This window comes from Bufo bufo, chromosome 6 (genome assembly GCF_905171765.1).
Source record: "Bufo bufo chromosome 6, aBufBuf1.1, whole genome shotgun sequence".
Classification (NCBI taxonomy): Eukaryota; Metazoa; Chordata; class Amphibia; order Anura; family Bufonidae; genus Bufo; species Bufo bufo.
This window is the reverse complement of record NC_053394.1, coordinates 388,917,382-388,931,272: the sequence shown is the minus strand read 5'-3', so window position 1 is coordinate 388,931,272 and position 13,891 is coordinate 388,917,382. Positions and strand designations below refer to the sequence as shown.

At 41.8% G+C, this 13,891-nt stretch overlaps 1 protein-coding gene across 2 annotated transcripts; it reads left to right on the top strand.

Annotated features, from left to right (window-relative positions):
- The first annotated feature begins 496 nt into the window (after positions 1-496).
- Positions 497-12,367, top strand: LOC121003538 (oocyte zinc finger protein XlCOF7.1-like). 2 transcript variants are annotated; one of them, XM_040435439.1, is made up of 4 exons: positions 497-548; positions 632-726; positions 5,265-5,367; positions 10,639-12,367. In XM_040435439.1, the coding sequence occupies exons 1-4, from the start codon at positions 515-517 to the stop codon at positions 12,162-12,164; spliced, it is 1,758 nt and encodes a 585-aa protein (XP_040291373.1). In that variant the 5' UTR covers positions 497-514; the 3' UTR covers positions 12,165-12,367. The 2 variants fall into 2 exon arrangements, with proteins under 2 accessions (XP_040291373.1, XP_040291374.1); XM_040435440.1 differs by lacking the exons at positions 497-548; positions 632-726 and having other exon boundaries at positions 5,322-5,367; positions 10,797-12,367.
- Positions 12,368-13,891: the final 1,524 nt, after the last annotated feature.

Here is a 13,891-nt window from a genome sequence, read left to right as displayed (position 1 = left end):
ACCCTAGAGATCCTCTTCTGGTTTACTGGAGAGGTGAGAGATTCTGATGATGTCACATTACATCATCTTATCTATGTTACTAACAGATGGACATGACTGGAGAGGTGAGGGACTCTGGAGATGTATGGAGTGATAGTTATTAATGTGTCTCTCCATAACCAGGACTACACAGTAGTGAAGAAGACCTCTAGTGAGCGCTGTCAGGCCCCTGTGTCTGAAGGATGGGGAAGAACCCTGAGCCAAATCATTGGGCCTCCACCTTACCTCCTGATACATGAGGAAATCATTAGAGAGAAGATCCTAGAACTCGCCAACAAGATGATTGAGCTGCTGACTGGAGAGGTGACACTGCTGGGCATGGTGGGTCATTATACAGGAACGCTATGAAGGGATCTGGGTGATGACTGTATCATTGTGTTGTCAGGTTCCTATAAGGTGTCAGGATGTCACCGTCTTTTTCTCCATGGAGGAGTGGGAGTATTTAGAAGAACACAAAGATCTGTACAAGGACGTCATGATGGAGGATCACCGGCCCCTCACATCACCAGGTAATAGACATGACTAAATACACATGTCCTCTCATTATCTGTATGTAAGGGATGAATTCAGTCACTGGATGTGTTTCCTACAGTTAAAGAAGAGATGAGAACACCGGAGATATGTCCCAATCCTCTTCTTCCACAGGATGGTTCAGAAGAACATCACAATGTCCCACAGTATGATCAGGTAGATGGAGATAAGGTCTCATGAAATGTTCCCTATGATCTGTAGAAGGCTGTGAAAATCTTAAATGTAACAATGGAAAAATGGGCGAGCACTCATACACTTGGCAACCAAATTGACATATGCAGAAAATATTTATTATTAAATCCCCATAAAATTCAAGTAATAAAAATAATAAAAACAGTGTATTATAGCAATGACATACGAAAACTACAATCACATAAACATAGTAGATATAATAGTATAGTCGATATCTGCTTTTAACCCCGTCCGGTGCCATTACCTGCATTCCCTGGACTTTGTGTGGCTGTCATGACCCACAAACAGGTAGGAACTAGTGTTAGGGACCACTCCATAGAGGCGACCTTGACGTGGTGAGTGGCTTATTACGCTTTGGCCAAAATGTACACCAATTCCTCATCCAGCATAGAGGCAGGGCAGAATGCTGGTTGTACAGGGTGGGCCATTTATATGGATACACCTTAATAAAATGGGAATGGTTGGTGATATTAACTTCCTGTTTGTGGCACATTAGTATATGTGAGGGGGGAAACTTTTCAAGATGGGTGGTGACCATGGTGGCCATTTTGAAGTCGGCCATTTTGAATCCAACTTTTGTTTTTTCAATAGGAAGAGGGTCATGTGACACATCAAACTTATTGGGAATTTCACAAGAAAAACAATGGTGTGCTTGGTTTTAACGTAACTTTATTCTTTCATGAGTTATTTACAAGTTTCTGACCACTTATAAAATGTGTTCAATGTGCTGCCCATTGTGTTGGATTGTCAATGCAACCCTCTTCTCCCACTCTTCACACACTGATAGCAACACCGCAGGAGAAATGCTAGCACAGGCTTCCAGTATCCGTAGTTTCAGGTGCTGCACATCTCGTATCCTCACAGCGATTGCCTTCAGATGATACGAGATGTGCAGCACCTGAAACTACGGATACTGGAAGCCTGTGCTAGCATTTCTCCTGCGGTGTTGCTATCAGTGTGCGAAGAGTGGGAGAAGAGGGTTGCATTGACAATCCAACACAATGGGCAGCACATTGAACACATTTTATAAGTGGTCAGAAACTTTTAAATAACTCATGAAAGAATAAAGTTACGTTAAAACCAAGCACACCATTGTTTTTCTTGTGAAATTCCCAATAAGTTTGATGTGTCACATGACCCTCTTCCTATTGAAAAAACAAAAGTTGGATTCAAAATGGCCAACTTCAAAATGGCCGCCATGGTCACCACCCATCTTGAAAAGTTTCCCCCCTCACATATACTAATGTGCCACAAACAGGAAGTTAATATCACCAACCATTCCTTTTTTTATTAAGGTGTATCCATATAAATGGCCCACCCTGTAGAGTGCCATTGCATTTGTGTCTTTTTCTTTGTATATGTATTTCGCCATATCAATGTGCACCTACATATAGGGTTGTGCTGATTGAATCCCCCACATTTTTTCTTTGAGGAACCTGGCTGAGTCTGAAGGGTTTTTATAAATGTGGAAGGTGTATGGGTTGTAGCATGAATAAGAAACCCCGCCTGACGACGACTGTCCCCTCGACTCAGAATGATTTTAATTGGGAGATAGAAGATTGTCTTACATGTGACTCCAGTGGAGTTATCTACCTTCTCCAGTATCCTTGCAATAGACAATATATAGGAAGCACCAAGAGGCCATTCAAAAAAAGAGTGGCCGAGCATATTGCTAACATCAGGAAGGGGTACGATAAACATTCCCTATCAAAACATTATAAAGACGTACACAACCAGGATCCATCCAGTCTGATGTTTGTGGCACTGGAGAAGGTGGAGAAACACTGGAGAGGCGGTGATTTTATTAGACAAATGTCTAGGATAGAATCCAGACGCATTTATGAATTTGGATCTCTACAACCGAAAGGTCTTAATTCGGAGTTGGAGATTTTTGGATTCATGTAGGTTGGGTGTCTTGTGGCCGACGGCACGTCGCATGCTAGGCCGTTTATCGGCGCTGCGACGTGTCCTTGGCTCCTAGATACCCACCCTTCCTTCTCTATCAAATTCCAAGAATTTTATCAAATTCCAAGAATCCTATAAATCTCCAACTTTCAAGATTCCTCAAATCCATTATAAATGTTGGGGAGTATTTATAGTTTTATATCCGGATTTTAATCTAAATAATTTGTTTTATAATATTTTATCATTAAAATGTGATTTTGTAAGTGTTAGCAATTATATATTAAGTTTATATTTCATACATCAGTATATCACACCAATTGGGACATCTGGGCAAAAAAAACGCATGTGTCCCCAAAAAAACGCATGGAAACTGCAAGTAGGAAAAAAATTTAAATTAAAATTTCAATGCTGTATAGAATTATCCCCTGATTATGTGGGAGGATTTCCTGACCAATTGGGAGCAGCATGAAAAGCAGGTGTTTGAGAGTTGGGAAGTAATTAAGGAATGGATAAAAATGGAGGCCAGGCAGACACTTGACCAGTGAGGAAGGGAGAGCGAATGTACCCGAAACGCGTATGGTGAAACAAGTGATGTACCTGTATTGAGAAGCCTTCGATAAAACTGTACAGAGAAAGAAAAAATTTTTACAGTAAAGGAACAACTACTTTTATCGTCGAAAAGCTGTACCGAAGGAAATTGCGGAACAGAGTGTCAACTCCCGCGATCTTTGGAACTCCCGCGAAATTTGAACCAGCTTGCTGGAAGGAGCGATCAAATAAGCCGGCAGACATTTAAAGCTCCACTCAAGCAACAGGGAGACAGCAGACACCAGACGGTAAGCCAAATACCGATTTAAAGTTTACCTCGACTTTAAAAGGAAATACCATAAGAGACTTTTTATTCCAACATTATCAGAATCCTGTGGACATTTTATGAATACACTACGTTCCTAGGGGAAATACACCTACAATATTTAAAGTGACACTCATTTTCCCAATCTGAGATAGATTCACAGAGGAATTACCTCCCCCTTCACAATAACAGCATATATAAGACCTGGACAATACTTGAAGTTTTTGGTGTGTGATTTATATCAGTGAATTTATCGACTATAGACTAGTATCGAATATTTTATTATCATATATTTTAGCATTCAATACAATATCGACTATACTATTATATCTACTATAGTTTATGTGATTGTAGTTTTTGTATGTCATTGCTATAATACACTGTTTTTATTATTTTTATTACTTGAATTTTATGGGGATATAATAATAAATATGTTCTGCATATGTCAATTTGGTTGCCAAGTGTATGAGTGCTCGCTCATTTTCCCATTGTTACATTTACTTTTTAACAGAGGGTGGGGTGATTCCCTCTATATGAGCTTGCAGCACCACCCTGTAACTACTAAGGAGTGAGCCACTACAACCCACTACTATTTTGTGAAAATCTTGTCTTCAGTCTTGTTTTATCCACTAGTATTTTATGTTTTATCCTTGTGTAATGAGAAAGGTGGCGAAGGCAGGATTACAGCTGACCATAGACCTTGCATGTTGTCTGGTTCTTCTCTCTATTTTCTGCCTGTACAGACTTTTCAGATGGCCTCATCTGTGAACTGCTGCAGATCTTTTGTGGTTGCACAGGAGTGGCACAACAGTTTGCCCTGGGGTCCGTAGAACTCTAGTTACACAACTGTGTCCTTACACTATAATCAGTGATAAGCAGCGTGTTCTAGTGGTGATAGATAATCAGTTCTCACCTCTCCTGTGCTCTCACCTGTCCCTTATACTGCGTACAGTATCTTCATGCCTGCAGTCATCCCAAAACTGGTAGATAGAACAGGAAGACGGCATTAATGGGTTTGTTCAGGAATAAGTAACTTTTCACATGTGTCCGCAGCCTCTACTATGGAAAGAGTCATACGTACCTGCTACCCTCAGCTCTGGTTATGTGTGCCAGCTCCTGTGTGTCCATCTTCCAGTAAATGTTGTTTGCTTCCTCGCCGGCACAGGCATGGTCACCTGCTTTACTGCAGCCAATGACTGGCTTTAGAGGTGATGTGTTTCTTATGGACATGTTACCTCTGAATCCAGTCATTGGCTGCAGCAGAGCAGATGATTATGCCCATTCCTAGGAGGTAAACAAGCCATGGACTGAAAGAACTTTAGCTTACCGGCTTCACAGCCCTGGGGCGGCCATCAAGGGCAACAGGTGCAGAAACAATGTAATGCTATATACACACAATGTAATGTTAGGGATGGAATATAAGGGCTACTCTCCCTGCATTGCAAACTACTGGTTGGAATAGTGAAGCAATCAGATTGGATTTACAGTGAGGAACAGAAGTATTTGAACACCCTGTGATTTTGCAAGTTCTCCCACTTAGAAATCATGGAGGGGTCTGCAATTCACATTGTAGGTGCAGGGTGTTCAAATACTTCTGTTGCTCACTTTATACAGGAGACCTGCAGATATTTGGGTCAGATATCTCCTGCTGTCCGGTCGTTTTTGGTCGTTTTTTCAGGTCATATAAAACCTTCCACACGACTTCTCCGACTGTCTGATGACTTCTACAATATTTCTTTCACAGCTTGTGATTCCGGGTGAAGATCTGAACATTATATATGTTACAGAGAAATATGTGAGGGGTGATGAGCAGAGTACAGAGGACATTCCTACAGATAACCGCCCAGGTGAGTAGTGACCACTAAGTAAAGCAGAGAAGACTCACAGATTCTACTCCTTCACCGGATGATACAATTTTATGTTACATTTTTAGGTTCTGTCTTCTGTCAGTTTTTTCAGTGTTATATTCACTGATTCAGCTAAAATTCTAATTAAATATGGATGGAAATGTGACAGCGTTATAGGTGATATACAGTATGTATATGATGTATATAGTCCATCCTCAGGAGAGGTCATTAATATCAGATCGGAGGCGGATTCAACTCCCAGCAGCCTTGTCGGTCAGATGTATGGAGAGGACACAGTGCTCTGCGCGCTCTTAGGCCTCTTCCTGGCCATGCAATGTGACGTTCATCGGTCATATGGCCTAGGCACAGATTAGTCCAATTCCAGTGAATGGCTCTGAGCTGCAATGCCAAGCACAGCTACTATTCAACAGATGGCGCTGTGCCCGGTAAGCTATGAGGAGGCTTTGTATTAACTGGAGCTCCGGTGAGCACTGAGGCTTCCTCAGACAGCTGATTGGTGGGGGTGCAGGGTGTCGGACCCCCGCTGATATTGATGACCTATGATGAGGAAAATCTTGGAGAACCCCTTTAATGATTTGCAAATGATAATAAACGGAAACAAATTATGCAAAACATCTCGCTTTATTAAGTATGAGAGCCACGTGTATAAATACAATCAATTACACGCCTTGGCATCCTACCAATGAGGTTACTAATGATTGTCTGAGGAATGTTCCGCCATGCTGAATGCATTTGGGCAAACAAATCGTCAAGATCTGTTGCTGGTGCCTACAGTATCCCACAAAAATCAGTCCACCCCTCACATTTTTGTAAGTATTTTATTCTATCTTTTCATGGGACAACCCTGAAGATCTGACACTTTGATACAATATAAAGTAGTCAGTGTACAGCTTGTATAACGATGTAAATTTGGTGTGCCCTCAAAATAACTCGGCACACAGCCACTAATGTCTAAACCGCTGGCAACAAAACCGCTGGCAACAAAACCCTTAAGTGAAAATGGCCAAATTGTGCCCAAAGTGTCAATCTCTGGATATGACACTGAGCATGTGCACTCAACTTCTTCGAGGCCTGTTCTGAGTGGAACCTGTCTTCTTAAACCGCTGTATGGTCTTGGCCACCATGCTGCAGCTTGCAATTGTTGATTATCTGGTCCCCTACACCAGGTGCTTATCCGCGTCCTCCTCAATGGACATCCTCCTATCCCCAACAAAAACAGAGCAGATTGTTGCTTCCACTTCTACTCCCTCTTTTTATATTTGCAAACTGAAGCATTGCCATGTTGTTTTAAAGAGGACCTTTCATGTTTGTTAGTTTTTTTAGTTTTTTAGTTGAGATAAATACCTTTCCTTGCGGGGGCGATGCCACCCTGCCTGTTTTTTTTCAAATGTTGCTCCTACGCCCCGCTGTGCCCCCCTGCAATTTTTCCGCTCAGTATTTTAATACTCAGCATCGGTACAGGGAGGAGGAGGCGCCAGAGTTTCTCAATAGGCGTCTCCTTCTCCCTGACTGTGCCACGATCCAATCACAGCAGAGAGCGTCACAGCCGGGGAGAAGGAGACGCCTATTGAAAAACCCTGGTGTCTCCTCCTCCCTGTACCGACGCTGAGTATTAACATACTGAGCGGAAAAATTGCAGGGGGGCACATCGGGGCGTGTGACATTTGAAAAAAAACAGACAGGGTGGCAGCATCAGCGGGGGGGGGTGCCATGAAAGGTCCTCTTTAAAGCTGATGAGCTTGGGCGAGAGAAGCTACATAGACCAGTTGGTAATCTGCATCAAGCAGCAAGTCTCCTTCTGGATTTCTCTCCTCCATCTACAACTGGATAACGTGGTTGGTGACAATGGCAGGAACATTGGCTGCACTTCATTTGGGGGAAATAACACATGTTCCCTCCATGGCACACATCATGAATTTATGGTGCATCAATTTTTTAAAAAGTAATGTGGCTTGCAGATGGTGTTGGTCATGTCCAGGGGACTGTCCAGCCATTCTTATGTGACTAAAAAGGCCCTTCTGAATGTGAAGTGACAAAATGGTCTGCCTTTGTACCGTTCGAATTCCACCTTACATATGCTGAAGTGTTGCTATGAGCAGCGTAAAGAGATTAATGATTTACAAGATGTATTAACCACCACAGCAGAGCATATGTTATTTTGAGCACAGGCAGTGGCAGCTCATCAGGGCCATGTGTAGCATACTCAACCCCTTCGAAGAGGCCACCAGAGTAGGGACAAGCATTAACATGGCATCACCCTAATATTTATATTTGTACTAATGCTCAGTGATGCAACAAGGACTAGAGGAAGAACAACAACCTTCACAGCTTTCTGGGGATCCTGTAGCTGATAGGAACCTGGACGGGCGAAGTTGCGTAAAGGAGGAAGTGGAGGAGGAGAAGTTTGTGGTACAGGGGGACATGGGGTTTTCCTAAGCACAGCTAAGGAAGGAGGTTGGCGCTCGGTATGATAGATATGCTCATGATGATGATGACGACGATGACATTGGCCATGACCAACCATTGCAGTGGAGTCTTAAAGTACTGGGTTCACAGGCATGCTGGTGAGCATGACAAACTGCATGCTTGGATGCCTACATTCTGACAAGCATGTGGTTAACAACAAGCAAAGTGATGACTACTGGAAAGCCATACTTTTAGATTATTGAAATCAAAGCAAAAAGAGGAGAATGTTTTACTGATACCTGTCACCTGCATTTCTGTCTAGGAGTCCCATCTCCAACCTGGCTGAGTCAGAGACCTCCCGCCCTCTCTGGTGGTGCTACCCTGAAAATAAGTCTCAGAAGGCACAGCAGCAGCAGCAGCAGCCAATTTAGTTTTCTTAATGTGATGGAAGTTTTTTTTAAGTGCTATGCCAACCTGACACATATCCGCAAAAGGATAAGCATTGCCTGAACAACCGGGTTCCGTCGTACCTGGACTGTGCCCTTTCTTCTGCACATAGCCTGTCCCCTGACTCCATAGATTGTAACAGTGGCTGGAACTGGCCCAGTTTGATATGTGTACTGTCTTGTCCAGCCTCCAGTGCAGGGTATTCAGTGTGGCAGGTGGCATTGTCACACACCTCCAGCTGATGCCAAGGAGTAGATCTGCCAGAGAGTCATACAAAGATTGTCAGGCCAATGGGAGCAGGTTCGATTCTGGTTGAATTTCTTTGTTCTCTCTTCTGACTGATTCTTCAGAATTACACCTGAAATGTATTTCCAGAAATTGGTTCATCTCTAGTGATATACTTTTCATAATCTTTGGAATGTGTGTACAGTATATATGAGTCGCAAGCACTTAAAAGGGTTGTCTCATCTGAGACAATGGTGGCATATCACTAGGATATGCCCCCATTGTCTGATAGGTGCAGGTCCAACCTCTGGGACCCACACCTATATCGAGAACTGAGCGGGCCAAAGTGGTGGTTGGAGGACTCTGGTCTGGCCACCACCAAGCGCTCTCCTAATAGAAGTGAATGGGAGCGAACCGCACATGACCGGCCACGGTTTCCATTCACTTCTATGGGCCTGACTGATATAGTCGAGCCAGTGCTGCGCATGCACAGTGCACACTCCACCACTTTCAGGGCTCCGTTTAGGAGTTAGGTGTGGGTCCCAGCGGTGGGACCCGCACCTACCAGACAATAGGGGCATATCCTGGCGAATTGCCCCCATTGTCTCTGATGAGACAACCCCTTTAATATAAATGCATGAAAAAAAGATGTTATGGTGTGGGCCTTGCAGTTTTTTTTACTTGAGAGTGACAGGACTGAGATTCGGACAGACCTCGGTGTGCACAGTGTCCTAGCTGCAGTGATGATGTTCGGGTCACAGGATTACTCTTTGGCGCTATATGTAGTTGTGTAATTGGGAAAGGCTGCAGGATAAGGCTACGTTCACACAACAGTGAAAAATTGCACACAGCTGTTTTTAGAATGAATTGAACTCGATGGCTCTATTCACATGGCCATTTTTTTTTTAAGGCGAGTGAATAGTGTTTGGGAAAAATAGGACATGTCCTATTTGTGGCGGTTTTCACTGCCAGATGGACCCCATGTAAATCAATGGGACTATTTTTAATGGCCATTTAGACAGGAGTGCATGCATGTAATGGCCGTTTAAAATGGGTACACTAGTGTAAAATTGCCTTTTAGGGGTTAAAATAAAAATAAATTGCCTTATCCGCTTGCACACACAAGGCAGTCTCTCTTAGTGCGGAAGGACCTGTGCTACCAATGTGATGACATCACTATGCTCTCCCAGCATTATGGCTTAGTAGCGCATGGTGACATCATCCCACTGAGAGTGTAGGTCCTTTAGCACCAAATGAAGAGCGACTTTTCTCTACTCGTGCAAGTGGATGATTTATTATTACTGATGGAGGGCCACCCTGGGGAACATTATTACTAACTGGGGCCACTTTGGGGGACATTATGTATACTGCAGGGGTTGGTAATTAAATAAAAAGCTAATAGAAATCATATAAATCATCCTCAAATAATGGCCATTAAAAATTTATGCAAAACGTCCAGACAACCAAGAAAGGGATGCAAAAAATGGTTGAAAAATGGCCATGAAAAACGGAGTGTCCGTTTTTTATGGCCTTTTTTCACGTGTGAATGTAGCCTTAAGAGGTCATACAAAAAAGTCTCACCACTGAACACCAGATATTTTCCTGCTGCCGGGAAGAGCATAATGTGCTCGGTATTACTTTAAATTTATTCACAGTACAGGAGCACAACTGATGTAAAGGGGAGACTAAGGGACAGCACTACTGTGTGGGGGCACTTAGGGGCATAACTATTGTTTGGAGACCTCAAGAGGACATTCTACTGAGTGGGGGCACTTGGGGAGCATCAGTACTGTGAAGAGGGCACTAAAGGGGAATTCCACTACGAAAGGGACACTGAGAGGAGATAACTAATGTGTGGGGCACGAAGAGTGGATTTGTCACCTCTTGTCCAGTGCTAGGGAATGTTTTATTTATATATCTTTTAAATGACTGATTGGGTGGGGGTTGCAGGGAAGTTGCTCAAGGTGAGAGCCAGCGTTTTCTAGTTATGCCCCTCGGTCTACTATTAGATTGTGGTCTGTTTGGCCACCACTGTTTTAGTCAATTGATGATTGAATTTTGTGCCATGTCTTGTAATTTCTGTGGATTGTTTTTTTTATTGGAAAAGTTATAAAACTTCAATACAATTTTAATGTTATTCATCAATAATAAAATGTCTTTTGTTCTTGGCAGAGGACTGTACCAGGAACTTAGAGAAACATCTGGTATCTTCAGATTTTGAAGTAGATGATTGTGGTATCACACGAGATACATTTGAAGAGCATGCCAATATGCAAGATATTCCCTCATCCAATCACAGCAACAACGCATCATTTGATTCTTTTAAACAGGTCCGATCTTCTGATTCATCACCGACTGTAACACAGAATAAAAGTCACAGAAGAGGTGCTAAACATCAAACAGCTCATGTAAGAGGAAAGACATTTTCATGTTCAGAATGTGAAAAATGTTTTAGATTTAAATCAGCTCTTGTAGTACATCAGAGAATTCACACAGGGGAGAAGCCATTTTCATGTTCAGAATGTAGTAAATGTTTTAATCAGAAATCAGAACTTGTTAGACATCAGAGAGTTCACACAGGAGAGAGGCCATTTTCATGTTCAGAATGTGAGAAATGTTTTAAGAATAAATCAGCTCTTACTATACATCAGAGAATTCACACAGGGGAGAAGCCATTTTCATGTTTAGAATGTGGGAAATGTTTTAATCAGATATCATGTTTTTCTGGACATCGGAGAATTCACACAGGGGAGAAGCCATTTCCATGTTCAGAATGTGGGAAATGTTTTAAGGATAAATCAGGTCTTGTTTGTCATCAGAGATTTCACACAGGGGAGAAGCCATCTTCATGTTCAGAATGTGAGAAATGTTTTGACAATAAATCATCTCTATTTAAACATCAGAGAATTCACACAGGAGAGACGGCATTTTCATGTTCAGAATGTGGGAAATGTTTTAATCAGAAATCAGAACTTGTTAGACATCAGAGAATTCACACAGGAGAGAGGGCATTTTCATGTTCAGAATGTGGGAAATGTTTTAATCAGAAATCAGAACTTGTTAGACATCAGAGAGTTCACACAGGAGAGAGGCCATTTTCATGTTCAGAATGTGAGAAATGTTTTAAGAATAAATCAGCTCTTGTTATACATCAGAGAATTCACACAGGGGAGAATCCATTTTCATGTTTAGAATGTGGGAAATGTTTTAAGCAGATATCATGTTTTTCTGGACATCAGAGAATTCACACAGGGGAGAAGCCATTTTCATGTTCAGAATGTGGGAAATGTTTTAAGGATAAATCAGGTCTTGTTATACATCAGCGAAATCACACAGGGAAGCCATTTTCATGTTCAGAATGTGGGAAATGTTTTAAGGATAAATCAGGTCTTGTTATACATCAGCGAAATCACACAGGGAAGCCATTTTCATGTTCAGAATGTGGGAAATGTTTTAAGGATAAATCAGGTCTTGTTGTACATCAGAGAATTCACACACGGGAGAAGCCATTTTCATGTTCAGAATGTGGGAAATGTTTTAACCGTAAATCAAATCTGAATGCACATCAGAAAATTCACACAGGGGAGAAGCCATTTTCATGTTCAGAATGTGGGAAATGTTTCAACCGTAAATCATATCTTGTTAAACATCAAAAAACCCACATATCAGAGAAGCAATCTTCATGCTTAGCCCGTTAGTGACCTCCCATATCTGGTTTTATGGTGGTCACTAACTGGCTTTATTCCGTCAGATACTCCTTTTTACAGGGAGATAAACAGCGCCTTGCTTTCAGTTACCAGAGGTAGCTGAGGGCTTGGAGCGATGATTGGGACCGCTGTGAGAGCTCCCCAAACAAACATAATCTCCTGTATTGAATGAATATTGGTAATCAAAGGACAGATCCAGTTAAAGGGCTTCTGTCACTCCACTAAACTCATATATTTTTTTGTCTCCTTAAAATCCTTATGCTGCGACTTCTCAATATATAGGGCTATTACTCAGTTTGGTTCAGTAATTATATAAAAAAAATGACTTATAATATGCAAATTACCTCTCTAGCAGCAGGTAGGGCGGCTACCTGCTGCTAGCAGCCGCATCCTCCATTCATGATGACGCCCCCTCCTCATGTTGATTGACAGGGCCAGCGGGCACGCTTGTTCTCTGCTGGCCCTGTCTGCGTTTTAAATCTCGCGCCGGTCTTCAGTTGGCGCAGGCGCACTGAGGGGAGGACGCTTGCTCGGCCGCTCCATCCTCAGTGCGCCTGCGCCGGGTGTACATGTGACGTCATCGGCGCAGGCGCACTGAGGATGGAGCGGCCAAGCGAGCGTCCTCCCCTCAGTGCGCCTGCGCCGACTCAAGACAGGTTCGGCGCCGGCGCCAGATTTTGAATGCAGACAGGGCCAGCAGAGAACGAGCGCGTCTGCTGGCCCTGTCAATCAACATGAGGAGGGGGCGTCATTATGAATGGAGGATGCGGCTGCTAGCAGCAGGTAGCCGCCCTACCTGCTGCTAGAGAGGTAATTGGCATATTATAAAAGTCAGTTTTTTTATATAACTACTGAACCAAACTGGGTAATAGCCCTATATATTGAGAAATCGCAGCATAAGGATTTTAAGGAGACAAAAAAAAATAATGAGTTTAGTGGAGTGACAGAAGCCCTTTAAAAGTGAAACTAAGGCTTTTTTTTATATACATCTCCTCTAAACACAAATTTTTGGTGAGAGAGAATTAAAAAAATAAAGTTTCCGAAAGGTACCACCCTGCCTGTAAAGGGTATGGGGATCCTCCATTCCTGTAAAACTGCAAATACAGGGGCCTATATGTGAAAGCAGGGTGGATAAAAATCACAGATTTTTTTTATTTAAATTGGATTTTTTTTAATTTAAATTGGATTTTTTTTATTTAAATTGGATTTTTTAATATAGAATGCTTTTTGAGGAAAATATATTACCATCCAAAGGTTATTTCATTATGAAATAAAGATTACTTTTTTAATTATGTAGAATAAGGCTGTATATGTTTAATTTTTTGTTAAATTCCATTAATCCATTTACAATGTCATGCTCTTCCAGAGGTTTTTGTAAGATTACTGGGTAGTTTCTCTGCCTACAAGATATTATCACAGATGCTTGGTTTAATTTTGGAGTTCTCAAAACTGAATTTATAACATGAGATCTTAATCCTAATTTCTACAAACCTATAAATACAGAATCAACCCCTTCAGTGCTAAGTTTAAAGTTCAGTGAATAGAATATAAACAATATTTTTCTGATTGTTTGGAGTGGAATAGATCTGCACAAGAAGAAAGTGAAACTATATATCTTAAAATATATATATATATATATATATATATATATATATATATATATTTTTTTTTTTCTTTAGCCAAATTAGTTAACAAACATGGATGTTTAAGCAAATAGC

Excerpts from the sequence above, each read along its gene's own strand:
- LOC121003538 (XM_040435439.1), top strand. The coding sequence starts at position 515 with ATGATGGAGGATCACCGGCCCCTCACATCACCAG. Across the intron at positions 549-631 it reads CCGGCCCCTCACATCACCAG|TTAAAGAAGAGATGAGAACA; the intron begins GTAATAGACATG and ends TGTTTCCTACAG. Across the intron at positions 727-5,264 it reads ATGTCCCACAGTATGATCAG|CTTGTGATTCCGGGTGAAGA; the intron begins GTAGATGGAGAT and ends TTTCTTTCACAG.